The sequence below is a fragment of the Canis aureus genome, chromosome 9 (assembly GCF_053574225.1).
Source record: "Canis aureus isolate CA01 chromosome 9, VMU_Caureus_v.1.0, whole genome shotgun sequence".
Lineage (NCBI taxonomy): Eukaryota > Metazoa > Chordata > Mammalia > Carnivora > Canidae > Canis > Canis aureus.
The window spans coordinates 73,422,723-73,446,048 of NC_135619.1; the positions used below are offsets into that span (position 1 = coordinate 73,422,723).

The 23,326-nt window shown below is 50.8% G+C and overlaps 1 protein-coding gene across 1 annotated transcript in view; it reads left to right on the forward strand.

Annotated features, from left to right (window-relative positions):
* Positions 1 to 23,041, forward strand: part of DYNC1H1 (dynein cytoplasmic 1 heavy chain 1) — a 68,077-nt gene extending 45,036 nt beyond the window's left edge. The window contains exons 43-78 of the mRNA XM_077910641.1: positions 1,901 to 2,030; positions 4,775 to 4,908; positions 5,360 to 5,474; positions 5,576 to 5,737; positions 5,820 to 6,034; positions 6,137 to 6,341; positions 7,411 to 7,584; positions 7,694 to 7,813; positions 8,008 to 8,128; positions 9,089 to 9,284; positions 9,755 to 9,872; positions 9,960 to 10,175; positions 10,838 to 11,050; positions 11,187 to 11,314; positions 12,987 to 13,140; positions 13,569 to 13,715; positions 13,813 to 13,963; positions 14,113 to 14,366; positions 14,449 to 14,583; positions 14,673 to 14,767; positions 14,926 to 15,100; positions 15,263 to 15,338; positions 16,292 to 16,452; positions 16,633 to 16,744; positions 16,847 to 16,907; positions 16,999 to 17,122; positions 17,290 to 17,403; positions 18,264 to 18,434; positions 18,594 to 18,811; positions 18,905 to 19,008; positions 20,407 to 20,618; positions 20,958 to 21,111; positions 21,701 to 21,843; positions 21,998 to 22,166; positions 22,389 to 22,516; positions 22,684 to 23,041. Coding sequence (XP_077766767.1) covers positions 1,901 to 2,030; positions 4,775 to 4,908; positions 5,360 to 5,474; positions 5,576 to 5,737; positions 5,820 to 6,034; positions 6,137 to 6,341; positions 7,411 to 7,584; positions 7,694 to 7,813; positions 8,008 to 8,128; positions 9,089 to 9,284; positions 9,755 to 9,872; positions 9,960 to 10,175; positions 10,838 to 11,050; positions 11,187 to 11,314; positions 12,987 to 13,140; positions 13,569 to 13,715; positions 13,813 to 13,963; positions 14,113 to 14,366; positions 14,449 to 14,583; positions 14,673 to 14,767; positions 14,926 to 15,100; positions 15,263 to 15,338; positions 16,292 to 16,452; positions 16,633 to 16,744; positions 16,847 to 16,907; positions 16,999 to 17,122; positions 17,290 to 17,403; positions 18,264 to 18,434; positions 18,594 to 18,811; positions 18,905 to 19,008; positions 20,407 to 20,618; positions 20,958 to 21,111; positions 21,701 to 21,843; positions 21,998 to 22,166; positions 22,389 to 22,516; positions 22,684 to 22,812 — 5,434 coding nt within the window. The 3' untranslated portion in view covers positions 22,813 to 23,041. The remainder of the gene's footprint in view (positions 1 to 1,900; positions 2,031 to 4,774; positions 4,909 to 5,359; positions 5,475 to 5,575; positions 5,738 to 5,819; positions 6,035 to 6,136; positions 6,342 to 7,410; positions 7,585 to 7,693; positions 7,814 to 8,007; positions 8,129 to 9,088; positions 9,285 to 9,754; positions 9,873 to 9,959; positions 10,176 to 10,837; positions 11,051 to 11,186; positions 11,315 to 12,986; positions 13,141 to 13,568; positions 13,716 to 13,812; positions 13,964 to 14,112; positions 14,367 to 14,448; positions 14,584 to 14,672; positions 14,768 to 14,925; positions 15,101 to 15,262; positions 15,339 to 16,291; positions 16,453 to 16,632; positions 16,745 to 16,846; positions 16,908 to 16,998; positions 17,123 to 17,289; positions 17,404 to 18,263; positions 18,435 to 18,593; positions 18,812 to 18,904; positions 19,009 to 20,406; positions 20,619 to 20,957; positions 21,112 to 21,700; positions 21,844 to 21,997; positions 22,167 to 22,388; positions 22,517 to 22,683) is intronic.
* The last annotated feature ends 285 nt before the right edge of the window (positions 23,042 to 23,326 follow it).

Genomic DNA, 23,326 nt, shown 5'->3' on the forward strand with positions numbered 1-23,326 from the left:
TTTGTAGATTTTGAATTTTTCTGGCGAAGTCACCCATACTTAGGGAAAGAGCTGCTCATGATCAGTATAGATGGTGGAAGGTTTTGTGGTTTGAGTCCCAGGAAATGCCAGTGAAAAGTTGAGTCTTTACCTCTTGAGGAATCTTGAAAATTATTGATATTTTTTAGCCATAACCAACTTCTTACATTCTTTAGAGTTTAGTACAATCTTTGTTTGACAGTAAAATCTTAATTTTCCCAGATCCTACTCTGTCATTTTTGTTTGTTTTTGTATTTTTAATTTTACATATTTTAGGCTTCATAGACTTTTAGGTTCATTTTAAGCTGGTGAGGAAAAGTCAAATTTATGTTGCTTTGACTCTAAATTTCTAAGCAGTACATCATAATAGATCTACTATTTAATGCAGCACCACAGTTTCCTGCCCAAATTATTTGGGGGAAATGTTCTGCCTGTGAACTGGGTTACTCAGAACAGTGCAGGAGAGCAGGCCTTTGATGGCAGGGCATCCCCTCACCCCCAGGGTAAGTGTGAGGTGGCCATATGCAGAGGACACAGTCCCTCTGGCCACTCACTGTCCTGGATGCTTGTGGTTGGTAGCATTCAGTTAACAGTCAGTCCCCTGGGAGAACCCAAGGCCAATGGCTCCCTCCACACCGAGAAGTACTTACATGTTTGGCAGCTATACCTTTGGACCCGTGAGTCCTGCCTCCAGGCAGCTTTTCTCACCCATGCTTTCAAGGAGTCCCAGAACATTGCTTCGTTATAGATCTCTGGCTTTCAAATCAGGGTCTTTGGAGTACTTGAGTTTTGCACAGCTGCCCTGACCAAGAGCCCAGTGTACCAGATGAGCAAAGCAAGGCAGAGCAAGGAACTTACTAGCTTTTTTTTTTTAAACTAACAACTAAAAACTAACACTCTTTATTAGTAGTGAAAAAATTTGAGCTATAATTTTTACAAATTTCCCAAAATACCAAAGATAAAATTTTGTTTTCATTAAAACACAGCAGTGGCAGTGGTACTTGTAAATTCTGATTGGCTATAGTAACTACATGACCCGCCTTCACCAGACCTGTTCCTGGTAGCCTGCTGTGAGTGTATCACATATTCAGCTTCTCAGAAGGTGTCCCCACCCCCGACCCCCCAAATCCACAAGGACAGGTTCAGTCTCACCTGCTTGCTTCCTAGTTTTCTTTACAAGCCCTGTGTCTCCAGCACTGTAGTGTGTCCTGCAGTTCCCTATCCTTGTCCTCTTATTGCCTCCAGGATATTGGGAACTTAACAGTAGGCAAGCTTAGAAACTAGATTCCTGTCATCATTTTATTTTTATTTGAGAGAGAGAGCATGTGTATGAGCAGGGAGAGGGGCAGAGGTAGAGGGAGAAGCCGACTTCCGATGGAGTGCTCAATCCCAGGACCCTGAAATCATGACCTGAGCTGAAGGCAGAAACCCAACTGATTGAACCACCCAGGTGCCCCTCATGTTATTATTTTAAAAATCAATGTAATTAAATGTTCTAGAGGAATTTTTTTGACTTTTGTCTTTGCTTTTTTTTTTTTTTTTTTTTTTAAGTAATCTGTATACCCAACATGGAGCTTGCACTCATAACCTCAAATAAAGAGTCCCCTCACTCTACCAACTGAGATGCCAGGCGCCCCCAGAGGAATTTTTTTTACATGTAGCGGTGCCATATCTTTGAGGAGTTTTATATTTAATATCAAAATCTTGGATTGTTTAAGCTATCCAGAATTCAGATTCTTAAGTTTTTCCATTTGTAGAAAATGAAAATTCCTGGTAAAAGCTAATTCTACCCCTTGGAGTCAGCCCAGCCCAACAAAACCTGGTGTTTTCTCACCATGGTCTCTGGCCTGATACACACACATGTCACTCTTCTTCCATTAAGACTGGTGGAGGATGAGGAAAGGCGCTGGACGGACGAGAACATCGATATGGTTGCTCTGAAGCACTTTCCCAACATAGACAAAGAGAAGGCGATGAGCCGGCCCATCTTGTACAGCAACTGGTTGTCAAAGGTAACAAATCTATGTCATTTCAGATATACTTCCTCCTTTCATTTTAGTAAGAATTTTCTTCTAATCAAAACTTTTTCCTGAAGCACCCAGTAAGTGTGAAGCATTGGTTATAGGCACAATGCACTACATATTTGCTGATGATTTAGGGCAGATAATCCCAGGAGTGTGGCTGGGGCTGTCTGACCAGCCGTGTTTCTTACTCCCATGAGGTGGTTGATAGAAGAGCCATGCCATTCCAGCCAGCAGGGGTCATGGCTTCCATGTGTTTGTAGCAGAAAGAGTCTTTCTCTTTGCTTTCACTTTCCTTACACTATAAAAATGAGCTAATGCTCTGGTTTCTCTTTCGATCGTATAACTCTTTCCCCTTTTAAAAATGAGCTAATTATAAATAATTTGTGTGAAAATGCTTCATATACTATTATACTAAATAAAGTTGACATTTCTAGAATAGCTGTGAGCTGTCCTTTTTCCAAAAGAGAGTAGGATGTTTCAGTAAGTTGTTGTTTTGATATGCATTTCATTCGGTAGGTAGTGTGGACACATGGATGAGTGAAGATTTGCTGTAGGGAGCTCTCAGTCCAACAGGAGAGACCGGTGGAAACAGCTCTGTCTGGGTAGAGATCTCGGTGGAGCTAACCGTGACATTGGGTCTTTTGGGTTTTTGTTTTTTTTGGTTTTTTTAAAAGATGTTATTTATTCATGAGAGAAACAGAGAGAGGTAGAGACATAGGGAGACATAGGGGGAGCCCGATATAGGACTTGATCTGGGGACCCCAGTTTCATGCCTGGGCCAAAGGTAGACGCTCAACCACTGAGCCACCTAGGCATCCCTGGCATTGGGACTTTTTTTTTTTCTCTCTGACATTAGGTCTTAAAGGGGTTTGTACACCTTCGTCAGGAAGGACATGCTAGGCAGATGGCTGCATGGAAGCAAAAAATAGCAAGATAGGTTTGGTGCTGTTGGAATTTTGTTTATTTCTGGACTCTAGATTCTAATCCTTTTCATTTATAGGCACCATCTTCTCCCAGTGGTTCATCTGTCACTGTCCTTAGGGTGTCTTTTGAAGAGCAAATGATGTTAATGCCCTGTTACTTAAACCCATGATCAGGGGATCCCTGGGCTCAGTGGTTGAGCATCTGCCTTTGGCTCAGGGCGTGATCCTGGACTCCCAGGATCGAGTCCCACATCAGGCTCCCTGCATGGAGCCTACTTCTCCCTCTGCCTGTGTCTCAGCCTCTCTCTCTCTGTGCCTCTCATGAATAAATAAAATCTTAAAAAAAACAAAAATGATTAATTGATGATTGTGTATATTTGTGGAGTGAGCTACAAGTCCATTTTCAGTTTTTCCTGGGGAGTGTCCATTGTCCTAACACTGGACCCAGCACTGTTGGTTGGATAATCCTCTACTTGGCAGCATCTCTGGGTCATTACGGGTTCTCTGCATGCACAGGTCTATTTTAGAGGCTCTCTACTGTTCTACTGATTGTCACTTCCTGTGCTCAGACTGCATGGCCCTGATAGCATAGCCCTGATAGGACCCTTATGGACATCTTGACCATCCTTCGCACTTTCCTCTAGTCATGTTGTGCTAAAACCACCACTACTGTCCACCCTTGAGATTGAGGCCGGGACTACATTGACTTTCTCTTTCAATTTGGATGGAACTGACATTTTTACAGTAGTTTGCTTTTCTCTGCAGGGTGGTCTCTGTCTTCATTTATTTAGGCCCTTCTGTGAGGTCTTTCAGTGAAGTTTAGAGAAAGAAAGAAATCTTTCTCTACAAATATTTTCCATGGGGGCAGCCTGGGTGGCTCAGCAGCTTAGCACTGCTTTTGGCCCGGGGCCTGATCCTGGAGGCCCGGGATCAAGTCCCACATCGGGCTACCTGCATGGAGCCTGCTTCTCCCTCTGCCTGTGTCTCTGCCTCTCTCTCTTTCTCTCTCTCTCTGCGTCTCATGAATGAATAAATAAAATCTTTAAGGGCAGCCCTGGTGGCTTAGCGGTTTAGCGCCACCTTCAGCCTGGGGTGTGATCCAGGAGACCCGGGGTCCAGTCCCATGTCGGGCTCCCTGCATGGAGCCTGCTTCTCCCTCTGCCTGTGTCTCTCATGAATAAATAAATAAAATATTTAAGTAAATAAATAAATCTTTAAAAAAAAAACAAATATTTTCCATGGTTCTAGATTCAGTCCTAATTAAGCTTTTGTTGTTATGTTATTAATGATACCTTCTTTTGTAGCATTTTTTAAGGATTTTTTTTTTTTTTTTTGAAGATTTTATTTATTAATGAGAGACCTGCAGAGGGAGAAGCAGGCTTCCTGCAGGGAGCCTGATGCGGGACTCGATCCCAGGACCCTGGGATCATGCCCTAAGCCAAAGGCACTTAGTCGCTGAGACACCCAGGGTGTCCTTAAAGATTTTATTTTTAAACAATCCCTACACTCAACATGGAGCTCGAACTCACAATCCTATTATCAAGAGTTGCATGCTCCAGTGACTGAACCAGCCAGGCACTCCTCTTTTGTTGCATTTTTTAAATAGTTTCTTAGTACATGGAAATTTTTTTTTTTTTTTAAGTACGCTCCACGCCCAGTGTGTGTCTTAAACTCACAACCCCGAGATCAAGAGTCTCACATTGTACCTACTGAGCCAGCCAGGCACATCTGAGCATATGAAAATATAATTGGTGTAATAACGAAGGTAATGTCTTCTTAGTAATTTGGGTCTTACCTTTTTTTCTCCAGGATTACATCCCAGTAGACCAGGAAGAACTAAGAGATTATGTCAAAGCTCGGCTGAAAGTCTTCTATGAAGAAGAACTTGACGTCCCCTTGGTCCTCTTTAATGAAGTGTTAGACCACGTGCTCAGGATTGACCGGTGAGTTTGTTGCAGCCTTACGACTGCCTAAGCTGCTGTTAAATATAGTGGTGGGGATCCTGTCAGGCCTCCCAGCTGACCTTGGAGCTCCAACTCCTCTGCAAAGTGACCATCCCCCCTTCTAAGTCCAGCTTCTTTGTCCCATACTTGTCTATTGTGCAGCACTTACTTGGCTTCTGCTAGCAGTCTGTTCCTACTGTGATTGAAAACTCGGTAGAATCGGGTCTGTCTGCCTCTTGCCATCTGATTATCTGGAGGACAGGACCATGTCCTAGTGATCTTTGCACCTCCTCCAGACCTAGCAGATAGCAGATTGCTCAACAACTGTTTAACGTACAAGATAAACACATTAAAAATGTTGTAGGTTAACTCCTGAAAAAGTTTAGGACCTAAGTGTCAAAGGGGAAACGGAGCATAAAAGCCTTGAAATGTATCTTTTCTGATGTTTCAGAATATTCCGCCAACCTCAAGGCCACTTGCTTCTGATTGGTGTCAGTGGAGCGGGAAAAACCACCCTGTCCCGCTTTGTGGCCTGGATGAATGGTTTGAGCGTGTACCAGATTAAGGTGGGTCTAGTTGACACTTCTTAATCCCAGTAACCGACTCCTGATTCCTGCACATGGCTCCTTGAATGAGAATGGACCTAACCTGCCAACTGCTTCTGTAGGTGCATAGAAAGTATACAGGGGAAGACTTTGATGAAGATCTTCGCACAGTGTTGAGACGTTCTGGCTGTAAGAATGAAAAGATAGCATTTATAATGGATGAATCCAACGTATTAGATTCTGGATTCCTGGAGCGAATGAATACCCTTCTGGCCAATGGGGAAGTAAGTGCCACATTACACTGTGTTGTGTATTAGTGGCAGCAGGTTAAAAGGATCAGTTAGTAGTAATGCTCTCATTGGCTAGGTTCCTGGCCTCTTCGAAGGAGATGAGTATGCCACCCTGATGACCCAGTGTAAAGAGGGGGCCCAGAAGGAGGGCTTGATGCTGGACTCGCATGAGGAACTCTACAAATGGTTCACCAGCCAGGTCATCCGCAACCTTCATGTTGTCTTCACCATGAACCCATCCTCAGAGGGGCTCAAGGACCGCGCAGCCACTTCGCCAGCACTTTTCAACAGGTATGCTGATGTTTGCTCAGCTCTGGTTCACAAGAGCCAATTTCTTCCCAAGGGGCAAACCCTGCTCTTGGGAGCTATTTGAGACATGGGCATCTTTTTCAGGTGTGTGTTGAATTGGTTTGGGGACTGGTCCACTGAAGCACTATATCAAGTGGGCAAAGAATTCACAAGTAAAATGGACCTGGAGAAGCCAAATTACATTGTGCCTGATTACATGCCAGTTGTGTATGACAAACTTCCACAGCCACCATCACATCGGGAAGCTATTGTAAATAGCTGTGTATTTGTTCATCAGACTCTTCACCAGGTTGGTTCCATTTTGAGGTCATGGGGAAAAAAAAAACTAAACATCCTGCTAACATAAAAGTAAACCAATGAAGAAGAGACCATAGGGTACCTGGTATTATGCACAGTGCCATTGCCTGTTCTTACCTCTGTCAGCGGTGACTCCTCCTCGTTACCAGGCTGCACCTTCTGGGGTCATTGACCTTCACTGCCTTATGGCTTCTGCCTCTGTAAAACGTTCTTCTCTGCTTTTGTTATCTCACTGCCAGTGTGTGTTGGGGAGGGTGCTGATTCTCCATTCAGATCAGAGGTCAGCAAGTTTTTCCTGGAAAAAGCCAGAGCGTTCATGGTTTAGGCTTTGTGGACCAGGAGGGTCTCTTAACTACTCGGCCCTGCCTTGGTACACAAAGCCTCCACAGCCTGCATATGTACACATGGGTAGGGCTGTGTGCACTAGTGCTCCGTGTGGAGAAAACATGCAGTGGCAGGATTTGGCTCATTGGCCAGGGTTTGGAGACCCTGGCTTTAGACTCCTTATCATGGGAGAGTCCAATCTCCCATCTGAAAGGCTTTGTAAAAACCGCTGTGAGTCTGTGGGTGTTCCGTTGATCACTTCCTTGCCACACCTGCAGATCTCCATTGCCTCCAGAATGTGGCCTGGCCCTGGCTTCCCTTGGTGGTGTCCTGCTGCCTTACATGAGCCTGAGGGGCCAGAGCAGCTGGTCACACAGCTGTGCCACTTGCCCTTGTCCTGGTGCCATCTCTTATGTTGGTGTCCATGGGAAATAAGCAGGAGGCAAGAGATAGAGCACACACGACCCCAGTTGTAGAGCTGTTCACACGGAGTACGTGTGTGAGGTCACCGAGGTTACCTCTGTGTTGCAGGGAAGTTTGGGAAAGCTTAGGGGTCTCAGGGGCTCCCTGAGATCTCGTAGGAGGCTGAGCTGAGATCCCAGCTCAACTGTGACTTCTGAGGGCTCCATCCATGCACCAAATCACCGGGCATCCCTATAGGCAGAGCAGTTAGCTTTTGGAGGTTAAATCACGGAGAACGTCCCGAAGAGTGAAAAGATTTACCTATTTTCTAAAAGGCTAATGCTCGGCTGGCAAAGCGAGGGGGCAGGACGATGGCCATCACGCCCCGCCACTACCTGGACTTCATTAACCATTATGCCAACCTGTTCCATGAGAAGCGGAGCGAGCTGGAGGAGCAGCAGATGCATTTGAATGTTGGGCTCAGAAAAATCAAAGAAACGGTTGACCAGGTACCTCCCAGGGGTTCGCTTCAGTCATGGGCAGGGGGCTGGTGTGAGGACCCCTTTCCAGGTAATTTCTGCACGATTCTGTTTTCCTAACACGGCGTCTGTCCCTCAGGTGGAGGAGCTCCGGCGTGATCTGAGGATAAAGAGCCAAGAGCTGGAGGTAAAGAACGCGGCCGCAAACGACAAGCTGAAGAAGATGGTGAAAGACCAGCAGGAGGCAGAGAAAAAGAAGGTATGTGTGCTTCAGGAGCCTTCGCCCAGCTGGGCCCCCGCTGGCAGTCTGTGGGGAGAGCAGGAAGTGTAGTCTGGGTGGTCTTCAGGGTTTGATGGGTTGGGGCGGCGGTGTCTGGGGGAGGTCAGGAGTGTCGTTCAGGAGTCACTCAGCAAAGTAACCAGTACCGCAGCCAAGCCCTTCTTCCGTTTTAGGTGATGAGCCAAGAAATTCAGGAACAGCTGCATAAGCAGCAGGAAGTGATAGCAGACAAACAAATGAGTGTCAAAGAAGATCTGGACAAGGTGGAGCCTGCTGTCATTGAGGCCCAGAATGGTACGTCAGTGCTGTCAGAGGTCTGGCTTTTTAGAAAGGGTGCTCCATCCGTGGTGCTGTGGAGAGTTGGCTGAGCATGGTAAATACCCGAAGGCTTTCCTGAACACTGGAGATTGTCTTCTTCTTCTTCTTTTTTTTGGAGATTGTCTTCATCTCATAAAGCAAAGTTCTTGTAATGCTGCTTTGCTTTCACCGGAGTAGAACTCTTCTTAGGAGAGACAGCTGACAACATAAGGTTTATGTGGATACATGTTTTTGTTTTTAAGATCCAGTGATAATTACGTGAATGTGCTATTACAAATTCCTGACTTGAATGTCACCAGAAATGCCCTGAAGCGTGCGTGTTGCCCTAGTGTGCCCTGGCCGGGCTGGCGACCACAAACTTACGCGCTGATAGTGCTGGCCTCTGTTCTTCCTCCACCAGGCACCTGCAGGACGCTATAGCAGCAACCGAGCAGGCCCCTGACCTGTCCTCCCTCGTGGCCTGCTGGCGTTTGTTTCAGACATGAAGTCCCCTACTATAGGACGGGAGAAAGTGACACACGCTGTCCAAACTATAGATTTTCCTTAAGAGTCAGATTTAGATGGGAACTTAATAGAGTTCTCACTTCCGAGTAACCACTGAGAAAGTATTAAAATATTTAAATCATTTAAGTTTATGGAGGTAAATAAGCTAATGGGGTCCTATGAGACATTCCTGAAAGCAGCATCTTGCTGTATCCAGAATGTTTAGTGTGGGGTCAGTACAGCAAGCTCTTCATAATTCTTCATAATTATTTAAAAGGTCAGCTACTTAACACTGTTCCAGGGGGTTTAAAGATAGAAAGTCTTGCTCACTTGGACCTTCTGAGCAGTGGCCCCTTCCTCATCAGAGCCACAGCTCTGCTGTGCCGCAGCCCCCTTACTGTGCTCACTCTGTCACCTTCCCACCCCTACCTCTTCTGCTGCCCCTGTGCTCAGCGGTGAAATCAATCAAGAAGCAGCACCTGGTGGAGGTGCGGTCCATGGCCAACCCTCCCGCTGCTGTGAAGCTGGCGCTCGAGTCCATCTGCCTGCTGCTGGGAGAGAGCACCACAGACTGGAAGCAGATCCGCTCCATCATCATGAGGGAAAACTTCATCCCCACCATCGTCAACTTCTCTGCAGAGGAGATCAGGTGAGCGTTGCCAGGAAGGATGTAGAAGACAGTGCTCAGGTGTTGGGAGGTTTTCCTGCTATTGTGTGGCCCTGTCACTGTGGCCTGGCATCACTAGAAGGCGGCATCCGTTAGGTTAATGCCTTTCAGGCTGGTTCCTTCAAAGTAGTAGTCAGATTTCTTCTTCCCATCCCTGGCAGTAATGTTCTGATTCCTTGACCGCTGTGAGCCGAATCCTACCCCATCCCCACAAATACTTGCGAGTGCCTCCACACCACACAGCTGATGTCAGACACTGCCTCACGTCAGGGGAGGGTGGGGGCAGGAGGGTCAGAGGCCTTCCTGGCAGCAGTTGCCACTGTTACATGGAACATGGGTGGGTCTGGTTGTGGGGGCAGTGGATGGGAACCAGCCTTCACATTTTGGGTTCCTAAAAACTCTACTACGTTCACTCTACATGTGCTTAGAACTACAATTCCTTTTTTTTGCAGTGATGCCATAAGAGAGAAGATGAAGAAAAACTACATGTCCAACCCAAGCTACAACTACGAGATTGTGAACCGGGCATCCCTGGCCTGTGGGCCAATGGTGAAATGGGCAATTGCACAGGTAGCCAGTGTAACCGGGAGCTCCTGTATGAAAAGCCACTGCCAGGCTGGTCACTTGTGAAGGATAACTACCATTTGTCTTCCTCAGCTTAACTATGCCGACATGTTAAAGCGAGTGGAGCCCCTACGCAATGAGCTGCAGAAGCTGGAGGATGACGCCAAGGACAACCAGCAGAAGGCCAATGAGGTAGAGCAGATGATCCGGGACCTGGAAGCCAGCATCGCCCGCTACAAGGAAGAGTACGCCGTCCTCATCTCAGAGGCCCAGGCCATCAAAGCAGACCTGGCTGCTGTTGAAGCAAAAGTAAGATTGTCATCAAACATGTGCCATTTTACTGCTGACTCCCCTCAATTCTGTCTTTGTGGGGTTTAACACGAGGTGCTCCTAGGGCTTAACACACATTCTCATGTGTGTGCCCCACATTCATCTCCGCCAGCTAGCTTTTTTGTGTCTGACCGGTCGTGCTGGCTTCCCTGAGTATTTTCTGAGTGGCATTGATTAGGACAGGTGGATACCAGGAGGCGATCTGCAGCCAGTGAGCCCCCTCTCCACACCAGTCCCCAGCCTGGCTGTTTGCCCGCCTCTATTTCAGTGGAGTCACCAAAGGCCTGGTTGTCTGTCCAGGCCTCATGCCCACTGCTGTGTCTATCACCAAGCCGATACTCCTCCTGAATTCGCAGAATATTCTCCTCTTCTGCCAGCAGTGTTTTTTCCCTCTGGCCAACCCTCCACTCCAGGCCCTCTTCCTGGCCTATCTCCACTCCCTTGTACATCTCAAGGCTGACTCTTGCTTCTTTGCACCCCCTCACACCCTGCTTAGGTTCCTCAGTCGTGGGGGAGCTGGGTCCCATCTCCTCTGGGACTGTGAACAACTAGAGTCTGTTTCTGTCTCTAGCCCACCCAGAGTCCTGTGGAGGAACAGATTTTCACTTTATGGTATAAATCCTGTTTGATTTTCCCTTTAGGTAAACCGGAGTACTGCTCTCCTGAAGAGTTTGTCTGCTGAACGTGAACGATGGGAAAAAACAAGTGAGACTTTCAAAAACCAGATGTCCACTATTGCTGGGGACTGCCTCTTGTCAGCGGCGTTCATTGCCTATGCGGGTTACTTTGACCAGCAGATGCGCCAAAACTTGTTCACCACTTGGTCCCACCACTTGCAGCAAGCCAACATCCAGGTAAGTGTCCATAGGGAATTCCAAACAGGTGTTAAAGGCGTGGGCCAGACTGGTGTCCACTCACCTGTTCGAGTCCTGGCTTGAAATCACGCACCTGTAGTTCTGAAAAGGAAGGGTAACTTCCCTCACCTTTCAGTTCCGTACAGACATCGCACGGACGGAGTACCTCTCCAATGCTGACGAGCGTCTCCGCTGGCAAGCCAGCTCCTTACCTGCGGATGACCTGTGTACAGAGAATGCCATCATGCTGAAGCGGTTCAACAGGTACGGACTCGCTCAAAGAGAGAGCAGCTTAAAAGTTTCTACGTGCAGTGGTCCCGTTCTTTTGTTTGTTTTTTTCAAAACGCATCTTTGAGGAAATGAATAGAAACTTGGAAGTAGGCAAATGGTGCAGGCAGGCTCAGCGCCCCTCTGACGGTGGGGTGCACATGATCCTCACCCTCACTTCTGACTGTCTGAATTGTTCTGTAAGGAACCTTTGTCATGTAACCTTTCATAGCCGATTGGCAGGGCTGAGAATCAGTGGACAGTGAAACAGACCCTCTCCAAATATTATAACTGAAAATACTTAGCTGAAAAGATTTAAAGGGGAAACTGGTATCTGGTTTATGGCTTAAGAAGCCAGAGTCAGAAGTGGAGGATGACTGGAGGGATGGCAGGCTTAGCACTGGCTCAGGGGGTCCTCAGGGCTCATCCCACATACGGGGCCCCTGGCCCTCGGGAGCTCGAGCTGCCTCTGCGGCAGCTCTCACACCCAGACATCCTTGGTGTTTTTATCTCAGAATCTTCAAATCCTCGAGCCCTTGACGTATATCACTGTCCCAGGGACACAAAGAGGATGAAGACTTGTGGGTGTGATTTATTTTGGGAGCAAACCCTCAGGCTCCATGTCTTGCCAGATGGTGCTGGTGAGATCATCGACCCATGCTCATGGTCTATACAGGGCTGTGTTCATCTCAGTGAGACATACACACTCCTAGGTACTTATTCAACAGTAGCCTGCATATGTGACCAACAGCACACTGAAAGCACCTGTGGTGCTCCTCGTGGGGGCTGGTTCACACGTCACTATGTATATCAGGGGTGGGAGGCTGGGGTCCTTGTAGACCAGACCACTCATACAGTGTGCGTGCAGAGGGCCACTCCAGCAGGCAGTGAGCAATGGGGGCAAGTGCCATGTGAGGGCGAGTGTGGCCCCCCTGTGGACACACGCACCCACACCCACTCCCCCACGTGTGTCTGTAAATACCTGGATCTTTTCCCAAGTACACAGACCAGAAACTGGCAACCAAATACAGGAGAAGGGAGTGGTTTTTCCCACTATCTGCCCTTTCATAGCTTCTAAGTTTTATGCAAGCACGTGTATGTGCAGTACATGTTTTTTAAAAAGTTTTTTAATTGGCAGTGTGACCCTGGGCACCCTGCCATAGCCTCTTAGTATCCCATCTTGTTTGTTCGTAAAAGAAATGTGCTGATGCTGACGGTACCTTCTCACAGGCTCCTTCTGAGAACTAAGTTGCATCTGCCATTTGTCAGGGTCCCTGGTGGTTTAAACCCTTTCTGCCCATGAGCCTTGGGTGCTGCTGCAGCATGGTTGCTGACACCCAAGTTCCTAAAGGGTCTAGAAGGTCAGGAACACATAAAACAGTAACTCTAGTGTAGTGTGCTCAGCATCTGCAGAAAAGCATGTACTGAATGCTGAGACAAGAACCTGTGTCCCCGCGAGAAGAGAAACTTTAACTATAGCCCTGCTCCAGAGAGTCTGTGACTTTGTTAGCTCCTTAAAGAAGACCTTCAAAAAGATGGCTTTAGCATCAACCATTTGTCCTGTTTGTCTTCATGGGAGACTGGAGACTGCACTGGAGCAGTGGGTACGGCATTCCCATTGTCTTTGTCGGGGCTCCTTGAACCTGCTCTATTGCTGCCTCACCTTCAGGTACCCGCTGATCATCGACCCGTCTGGCCAGGCCACAGAATTCATCATGAATGAGTACAAGGACCGCAAGATCACACGCACCAGCTTCTTGGACGATGCCTTCCGGAAGAACTTGGAGAGCGCGCTGAGGTTTGGGAACCCCCTTCTGGTGCAGGTGTGTGCATCCGACAGTTGATAGGACATAAAACTGAAGTATGGGATCTAAACAGTGGTACTTTTTGAACTTTGTAAGACTTTGTTTGATGTCAAAGGTCTGTAAAAAGTCAGTCCAACAAAACAGTATTTGCTTGATCTTGGTCATCACAATCCACTGGAACTTTTGCAGTGATAGAAATGTTCTCTGATCTGTGCTGCCCAGTGTGGTGGACACGTGTGTGGCCAGTGTGACTAAGGAACTGAGTGTTTTAATTAAGGGCCCACAAGTGGCCCGTGCCTACCGTACTGGCCGATGCAGATTCACACAGGTAGGTAGCTTCTGAGGTGCATTTATCTGGAGCAGGAGGGTGGCGTCAATGCACTGTTATTTAGGTGAAAATAAATACTGCAGATCCCTGATGGTTAAACTTCCCATGTGCTACACAGGACGTGGAGAGCTATGACCCAGTGTTGAATCCAGTATTGAACCGCGAGGTTCGGCGAACAGGGGGGAGAGTGCTGATCACCCTCGGCGACCAGGATATAGACTTGTCACCATCATTTGTCATCTTCCTATCCACCCGAGATCCAACCGTAAGGAACGAGATACACCTCAGATACACAGTTGGTGTGGCACTTGGTGTCACAGCTCAGGTGACAAAGTGGACTGTTCTGTTACTCCTTTTGGCAGGTGGAGTTCCCACCAGACTTGTGTTCCCGGGTCACATTTGTCAACTTCACGGTCACCCGTAGCAGTTTACAGAGCCAGTGTCTGAATGAAGTTCTTAAAGCAGAAAGGCCTGACGTGGATGAAAAGCGCTCCGACCTTCTTAAACTTCAAGGTGTGTTTCCTGGGTCCGTAGCTTCAGGAGTTTTGGGGCAGGTCAGGGGTGCACTTTGAAGGGACTAGAGCACGTCAGGTTTGTTCAGGCAACCTCTCCTTCTCAAAGAGCGTAAGTGCTAGTGAACTCGGGATACTGTGATCTTTTAGGGGAATTCCAGCTACGCTTGCGTCAGCTGGAGAAGTCCTTGCTGCAAGCCCTGAATGAGGTGAAGGGGCGCATTCTGGACGATGACACTATCATCACAACTCTGGAGAACCTCAAGAGAGAGGCTGCCGAGGTGACAAGGAAGGTGGAGGAGACAGACATCGTCATGCAGGAGGTGGAGACCGTGTCGCAGCAGTACCTGCCGCTGTCCACCGCCTGCAGCAGCATCTACTTCACCATGGAATCTCTGAAGCAGGTGACCACAGGAGCCCCCTGCTGCAGGACCACATGCTGCCCTCTGCTCTCCCAGCTAACAGCCATCACCCTCTCCCTTCCAGATCCACTTCCTCTACCAGTACTCCCTCCAGTTTTTCCTGGACATTTATCACAACGTGCTGTATGAGAACCCAAACCTCAAGGGCATCACTGACCACACGCAGCGCCTCTCCATCATAACAAAGGATCTCTTCCAGGTAGAGCGCCCAGCACTTGGCTGTCTCCGGGGAGGGAAGCTGGGAGGTGGTTCTCCGGGGACAGCAGCATTGCCTGCTCTTACCTCCAGGTGGCATTCAACCGCGTGGCCAGGGGCATGCTGCACCAGGACCACATCACCTTCGCCATGCTGCTGGCCAGAATCAAGCTGAAGGGCACCATCGGGTAAGGTCGGCCGCCCTACCACACTTGCCCCTGCAGAGCGTCATCATTTTGTGGGTTGCCTACTGGCATTTTATGAGAGCTTAAAGAAGGGGGAAAACTCTTCTAGTGGAGGCAGAAATGAATCTGAGACCCTCGCTAACCTATTGCCCCCTTCCCAGGGAGCCCACCTACGATGCCGAATTCCAGCACTTCTTAAGAGGGAAGGAGATTGTCCTGAGTGCTGGCTCCACACCCAAGATCCAGGGCCTGACCGTGGAGCAGGCTGAGGCGGTTGTGAGGTTGAGCTGTCTCCCTGCATTCAAAGATCTGATTGCAAAGGTTCAGGCTGATGAGGTGAGTGTTCTGAACACTTCCCGGCCTCTTTCCAGGAAATGAGCAGTAAGGAATTGTGTGTGTTGTGTACTCACATCAGCCGTCTGATAGCTTCATCTCAACTTCTCTGCCCTTGAAAATGGGCTCTGCTCCATGGTGATGCTTTCTTTCATGTCTCCACAGCAATTTGGCATCTGGTTGGACAGCAGCTCCCCAGAGCAGACGGTCCCTTACCTCTGGAGTGAAGAAGCCCCCTCAAGTAAGCCCACATCAGGGCCTCCCCTGTGTTTTCATTCTGGACCCAAATGTAAAATTGGGCTTTGCCGCTTGAGTGTGAAGGGACATTTCCAAAAAAGTCGCCAGTTCCTGAAATAAGAATCTCAGGGTTAAAATCAGGTCCTAATGCCTGTTCCAGCTCATGCTTGAAGACCAAGAGAGGCCTAGAAAGGAAGGCCCTTGCCCAACATGAAGGGAGAGATTGACTTGTTCTGAGCGTGGTCCCCAAAGCCCTGTGCTAGCCAGCTTAGGTGGGGCTGCAGCTCAGCCGGGTGAGGCTGGCGATTGCTAGCATCTTCTCTAGACATGGCTAAGAACCTTTAGGTGTTTGACCTGCAATGAACAGGTGTGGGTGGAGTCACTTAAAACTGGTAACAGGGAAAAAAAAAAAAAAAAGTAACAGGGATCCCTGGGTGGCTCAGCAGTTTAGCGCCTGCCTTTGGTCCAGGGTGCGATCCTGGAGACCCGGGATCGAGTCCCACATCAGGCTCCTGGCATGGAGCCTGCTTCTCCTTCTACCTGTGTCTCTGCCTCTCTTTCTCTCTGTGTCTATCATGAATAAATAAATAAAATCTTTAAAAAAATAATACTGGTAACAACAACAAAAAAATAAGTAAGTAAGTAAATAAATAAATAAATAAATAAATAAGTAAATTAAATAAATAAGTAAATAAAACTGGTAACCACCACAGTACCCACAAAGAGGCCCACACTCTAGGTGCTGTCATGGGTGTGTCCGCTGAAGACGGGAGGTGGTGGCAGTCCTTGGGGCAGAGAGGACCAGGAAGGGCAGTGTCATTTCTGAGGTGTCATTTGAGCTGACTCTTGTACACAGAGCATTTGCCAAGCAGAGGCTTGTAGTGAGACCAGTCCTAGCTGGGGTAGCTCAGAGCCTGTGCCATGCCCACCCCCCCAACCCTTCCCATGTTGTTTCAGCACCCATCGGGCACGCCATCCACCGCCTGCTCTTGATTCAGGCGTTCCGCCCTGACCGCTTGCTGGCCATGGCCCACATGTTCGTTTCCACAAACCTCGGGGAATCCTTCATGTCCATCATGGAACAGCCGCTCGACCTGACCCACATCGTGGACACTGAGGTATGGCTTTGGCTCCCTAGAGGCTTAGCTACATAACCTGCTCCAACTCCCTGCCACCATCTCCTCATAGGGCCACACCCGCTGCAAACTCCCACTTGGCCAGCCCTGCAGGGCTCTCCCCTCAACAGATGCACACCGTCCAGTGGGATGCTCTCTTGGTTCTAACCTCTTCGTCTATAGGTAAAGCCAAATACTCCCGTCCTGATGTGTTCTGTGCCTGGGTATGATGCCAGCGGTCACGTCGAAGACCTTGCAGCTGAACAGAACACACAGATCACTTCAATTGCGATCGGTAAGGATACTTGATCAGTTTTACCGGCTGAGGCCCCTCAGATTTCATGGTAAACACTGAGGTCTAAGCCTGCTATGCTGACACTAAGCTTTCTGACACCAGGCTCAGCAGAAGGCTTCAACCAAGCAGATAAAGCAATAAATACAGCCGTGAAATCGGGCAGGTAGGTGTATTTTATTTCAGAAAGCCTTAGTTTCCAAGAATTCTGACCGGAAACCTAAAGTGTGGCTGTCGCTCTCTCTCTCCCTTTGTAGGTGGGTGATGCTGAAGAACGTCCACCTGGCCCCAGGGTGGCTGATGCAGCTAGAGAAGAAGCTACACTCCCTGCAGCCACACGCCTGCTTCCGACTCTTTCTTACCATGGAGATCAACCCCAAGGTGCGTGCCTCGTGTGTGTGCTGTGAGTGCTTGTGTGACCTCTTTTCTGTTCTAAACGCCTGTGTGCTTGTGTGTGTGTGTGTGTGCGCGCGCGCGCGCGCGCATGTGTGTGGTTGAGCTAAAGTGCAAGTGAGCCAGAATGGTGACGGGGGCCGTGTCTGCCTTAGGTGCCTGTGAACCTGCTCCGAGCGGGCCGCATCTTCGTGTTTGAGCCACCCCCGGGGGTGAAGGCCAACATGCTGAGGACGTTCAGCAGCATCCCTGTCTCACGGATATGCAAGGTAAAGTTGCTTTCTCCTGGCACACTGTCGGGATAATCCAAGACGCCGAGTCCCATTGCTGAGTTCAGAAGCAGATCTCCACACCTCTCAGAAACACCAGAGTGGCTAACTGTGCTGGAGATTTTACTGCTTAACTTCAGGCAAAATTCCCTTGCTGTGAAAAAGTCGAAAGAGAAATGTACACCGTGTTTGGTTGCAAGGATGTGACAGTCAGGCTCCCGGGTGAGCAGACGCCTCCAGTGGAGCTCTAGCCGGAGCTCAGATATCTCAGATATCTGGAGTCGATGTCAGGCAATCCTGTGCTCCCAAACATGGTCCCCACCCCCAAGGCAGGCAGGAAGACAGAGATCCTTCAGTACAATTTTATTTTGTGCCATAATCCGCCTTTTCTGACAATTTCAGAAAATTTGTTTCCTGTATCTTTTTTTTTTAATTAATTTATTTATTTTTATTTATTTTAGAGAGAGAGAGAGAGAGAGAGAGGCAGAGACACGGGCAGAGGGACACATGCTGGGAGCCCGATGTGGGACTCGATCCCGGGACTGCAGGATCATGCCCTGGGCCAAAGGCAGGCACTAAAGCGCTGAGCCACCCAGGGATCCCCTCCTGTATCATTTTTTGTGGCTAAATAATTGATCTCCACAGTGTCATTAGATGATATCTTTATTAATAGGAAAATTGGCACTTAATTTCTGGCAACAGTATTAGTATTAATGGCTGCATCCGAAGTCCTGGTGTTCATAGCTCAGGCTAGTAGGAAGCTCTTCTTAAAACTTTGACTGGGGGAGTGGCCCCATTGCATCAGCTAGAAAGGGTGCTGCTTTCTGGGGACTCCATCCTTCATAACCTTCCCCACCCAGTCTCCCAACGAGCGTGCTCGCTTGTACTTCCTGCTGGCCTGGTTTCACGCGATCATCCAAGAACGCTTACGATACGCACCCCTGGGGTGGTCAAAGAAGTATGAATTTGGGGAGTCTGACCTGCGCTCGGCCTGCGACACGGTGGACACGTGGCTGGATGACACGGCAAAGGCAAGTGCAGGCTGCTGAGTCAGAGGTGGGAGGGGAATGCTCGGAAGTATTCACGGTTGTGGCAGACAGTGGGGGTCCTCCTGTGTGATGAGGGTGTGAAGCCAGGGTACGCTGGTGCCCCTGCGGCCTGCCCCCACAGTCCCAGCTTTCCTCACACAGGGGAGGCAAAACATCTCCCCGGATAAGATCCCGTGGTCAGCACTGAAGACCTTGATGGCTCAGTCCATCTACGGTGGCCGAGTGGACAACGAGTTCGATCAGCGTCTGCTCAACACCTTCCTGGAGCGTCTGTTCACAACAAAGAGTTTCGACAGTGAATTTAAGCTGGCCTGCAAAGTCGATGGACACAAAGACATTCAGATGCCAGACGGCATCAGGTAGGAGCCTGCCCCCGTGACCTAGACCTTCGCCATGCCGGCCACTTTCCAGCGTCATGCCTAATGGCATTTCCAAATGTGCTGCTTTTCCAGGCGAGAAGAGTTTGTGCAGTGGGTGGAGCTGCTTCCTGACACCCAGACGCCCTCCTGGCTAGGCCTGCCCAACAACGCCGAGAGAGTCCTGCTCACCACCCAGGGTGGGTACCCCACTCACCCGGCACCCTGGGAGCCCCTCCCTTGCCTCCGAACAACTCCACTGTGGGAAGTCGCCTTCCTTCCCCCAGCCCTCCCCGCCGTTCCAGCTGGTGTCTCTTATGCAGTTTAGGCTCAGGTCACTAAGGTCTGAAAATTACGTGTCAGTTTCCAGCTTACATTCAGACATAATTTCGCTTAATTTTCTTTGAAGATGAAAAGTATAATATTACACGAGGTTTTAAAACCCTCAGTTTCTTTATTAGAATACTTCTTAAAAATGTTTTTCCTTATACTTTTCTTTTTCAAGACTATTCAAAAAATAACCTAATGCAGTTTTCAGAGGGTGGTCCCCAGTCCAGCAGCATCAGCCTCGTTGGAACTAATTATAAGTGCACGTTCTTGGGGCCAGGGTCAGACCTCCTGAGTCCAAAGGAGAGCCCAGCCATCTGCTCCAATAAGCCTTCCTGGCAGCGGCTGTGTCCGTGAGCTTGCAAACCACTGATCTAACCCAGACTTCTCTTCATGGGAAACAGTCTCAGAAAAGACTCATGATTCGCCCAAACTCGTACAGCTACTTGATAGGACAGTTCCATTCAGCTCTGCATGAGAATCCTTAGTTACAGCGCTCGCTGAGGACACCCTAAAATGCATCCCAGACTGCCCTCCTCTGTGAGGTGGCCGTGGCCCCATAGGCCACCAGGACGAGAAGCTGGGCTGGCCAACCATTGTGAGTTGGAGGCCTAGGTGCAGGGCAGGTTCCAGCAGGTCCGGGGTTGGGCAGGAGCCAGTACTGAGATCACATAGGGTCTTAACACTGGCAGTACCTGCTGTGACCCCAGCTTGGGCCCCACACCAGGCAAATGGTTTGTAGGGTTTGTGCCCCACTCTGTTCTGTTAGCAGCCAGCTGCCTGCATCGGGCTGCTCAATACTAATGAGCTGCCACCATCACACCAGCACTCTGCCAGGGACGTCACACTCGGTCCACCCTAGAGCAACATGAAGGCCTGTGCTGGGGGCTGTTTGAGGCAGAGCGGTGGGCGTGGGCAGCCCAGGACCCGTGGAGTTAACAGCGCAGTGGCCCCCTGGCTGGAGCCTGGCCTGCCCCAGGGCCCAGCCCTCTACAACAGCGCCGGCACATTCGTGTGAATTTGGAATCAGCCTCACTCATCTTTGCACTCAGGCTGTTGGCTCAGTCCCAACAGGCTCAGTCTGGTCTCAGTTTTCCTCTGTCTCCACCACCTCACTTTCTGGCCCGGCCTGCTCTCTGCTTCAAACACACGTCCCCACTTGGTACCACGTGGGTGACGCGTTACATGGCTTGCACGCTCAAGTCCTTTTTCCTCTGTTCTCCTGCCCATGCCCCCTCCCTCCCTGTGTCTCTGGTGGGGATGTGGCCCAGGTGTGGACATGATCAGCAAGATGCTGAAGATGCAGATGCTGGAGGATGAAGACGACCTAGCCTACGCAGAAACCGAGAAGAAGGCAAGGACCGACTCCACGTCCGACGGGCGTCCTGCCTGGATGCGGACCCTGCACACCACCGCGTCCAATTGGCTGCACCTCATCCCACAGACGCTGAGCCACCTCAAGCGGACGGTGGAGAACATCAAGGTGGCCAGGAGTGGGCGGGGCTGTGCCTGGGTGTCCCTGGTCCTGGAGGGCTTAGCGTGGTCTCAGAGCAGTCAGGCATCTGCGCCCGGCTCCAGCATGAGGCCCCTGGCAGGGGGTCTGTCTGCACAAGCTGGGGAAATGAGTCCCAGAGCAAGCGGCAGCAGCCACTGTTCCTTTTTGGAACCAGGCTACGGTGGGCTTCGACCTGCTGCATACCGAGTCCAGTCCAAGAGTGAGCTCAGGCAAAGCCATGAGCTTCAGGCCAGGGCTCTGAGGCCTGGGGTTCCCGAGGCTCCCTCCTACCCTCCCTCTTCACTCTCGTCTCTATGACAATTTTAGGATCCACTGTTCAGGTTCTTTGAGAGAGAAGTGAAGATGGGAGCTAAGTTACTTCAGGACGTTCGCCAGGATCTCGCAGATGTCGTCCAAGTGTGTGAAGGGAAGAAGAAACAGACCAACTACCTGCGCACCCTCATAAACGAGCTGGTGAAAGGTATTGGCCCTCCTGTGTGCGCCCGGGGGCTCGGAGCCAGAGCCGTCCGGCTCCCCAGCGCTCGCCACGTCCCCCTCACTGCGCAGAGAGCTGGCTGGGCCTGGGGCACGGGGGCCGCTGCCCTGCAGAGTCGGCAGGTCCTGGGCCGGGCCTGGTGCACGTTTCCTTCTGCAGCTGGGGGCCCTTGGCTGGAGGTCAGGCTCAGAGGGCCCCAAATTTTTATTTGCTGTTCCCTGAACGTTTATTAAAATCTTAACAGCAAATTAAAATAAGTGGGGGGCACAGTGTAAAAGTAGAGGGAGCCCCCAGGTGTCTCACACCTACTCCACGAGCCTGAGTTGTAGCGAGGCCCAGCTGCTTGTGTGATGGGAGTTAGCTGATGAGACATTATGTGGGGGTGATTGTGGCGCTCCAGACACCGGGGCCTGAGCAGATGCAGAGGTGGTGACGGCCCATCCGGGACCTGCAGAGTGTGGTCCGGAGAGGGAGGCGGGCGGAGCTGGAGAAGCCAGTGAGCACTAGCTGATTCGACCCACGTGTGCCTGCCAGTGGCCAGAACTGACGCTGCCTGGGGTCACCTTGCTTGCAGGGATCTTGCCTCGGAGCTGGTCCCACTACACAGTGCCCGCAGGCATGACCGTCATCCAGTGGGTGTCCGACTTCAGCGAGAGGATCAAACAGCTACAGAACATCTCCCAGGCGGCCGCATCCGGTGGCGCTAAGGAGCTGAAGGTGGTGGAGGCGCTCCGGAAGGGTGGTGGCTGTCCTGGGCGGGGGAGGAGCTGCCCTTGGCAGCCCAGGGGATGAGCACAGACCCCAGACCCCAGTGTGACCCAAGACAAGGGGTGGTGCTCGCTCCTCACCCAGGGATTGCTGCTTCCCACAGAACATCCATGTGTGCCTGGGCGGCCTGTTTGTCCCTGAGGCATACATCACAGCCACCAGGCAGTACGTGGCTCAGGCCAACAGCTGGTCCCTGGAGGAGCTCTGCCTGGAAGTCAATGTCACCACCTCCCAGAGCGCCACCCTTGATGCCTGCAGCTTTGGGGTCACGGGTGAGTTGGGGTTCCAGGGAGTGTGCACACTCAGCCACTCTGGGCGTCTCCGCGAGGTGCCCCTTCCCTGCCCCAGGCCTCCTCGCGGGTGGTCCTGGTGGCCTCCAGCGTCGCTCCCAGTCAGATGTGCTGCCTGAGGGCGTGGGTGGCAGCACGGCTCTGGCATCACAGAGATTTGCACAGCCGTTTGTGCTGGCGACAGGTCCTGACTTCCTCCCACAGGTTTGAAGCTTCAGGGGGCCACGTGCAGTAACAACAAGCTGTCGCTGTCCCACGCCATCTCCACGGTCCTTCCTCTGACGCAGCTGCGCTGGGTCAAGCAGACCAACGCAGAGAGAAAGGCTAATGTGGTGAGTGGCCCCTTGCCGCTGTCTGGGGTCGGCAGCTGCCACGTGTCACCGGGACCCCAGGGCTGCGCAGGGGAAGCCCGCCCCCTCCCTGCATGCCCGTCCCCAGGGCCGCCATCGGCTGCCCCGGCTTCTCCCTGAGCCAGTGCTAAGTCCGCCCCCTCCTGTAGGTGACCCTGCCCGTCTACCTGAACTTCACCCGGGCAGACCTCATCTTCACAGTCGACTTTGAGATCGCCACCAAGGAGGACCCACGCAGCTTCTACGAGCGCGGCGTCGCCGTCCTCTGCACGGAGTGAAACGAGGCTCCCTTCGTTCCCCTTTCTGTAGTAGTAACTCTATTTAATGTTTCTTCATCATTAAACTGTTTGGAAGAAGTGGACGTGTCGGAGGAAAGTCGTTAGTTTGAGTTCGGAGGAAGCGGAAAATGAAGGCTGCTGGCCGGGAGGGTAGGAGGGCTGCGTTTGGTGCTGCGGGAGGGGAGGGTCCAGAGCACGGCTGGTGCTGGGAATAAAACACTAAGCACGATCTGGCCTCCCGCCTCTTCTGTCTCAGCTCTCCTCCGCTGTGGAAACCCCGGGCCCGGGGGCCCCGCACCCCCAGAGCAGTGCTGGCCATCCTGGGTCGGACCAGGCCGCTTGTGTGCCCCGGGGGGAAGGGCCCGGCCCACAGCCCCGCGTGCTGGAGCCTGGTGGCGGTTTGTGTCCCGCGGGTATGCGGATGTCCTCAGCTGCCCGGCCACCCATCCCGTGCCCTCCCCGCGCGTTCACCCCCCAGATCCCGGGGTGGCGGCAAGTCGAAGTGCTGGCTCTG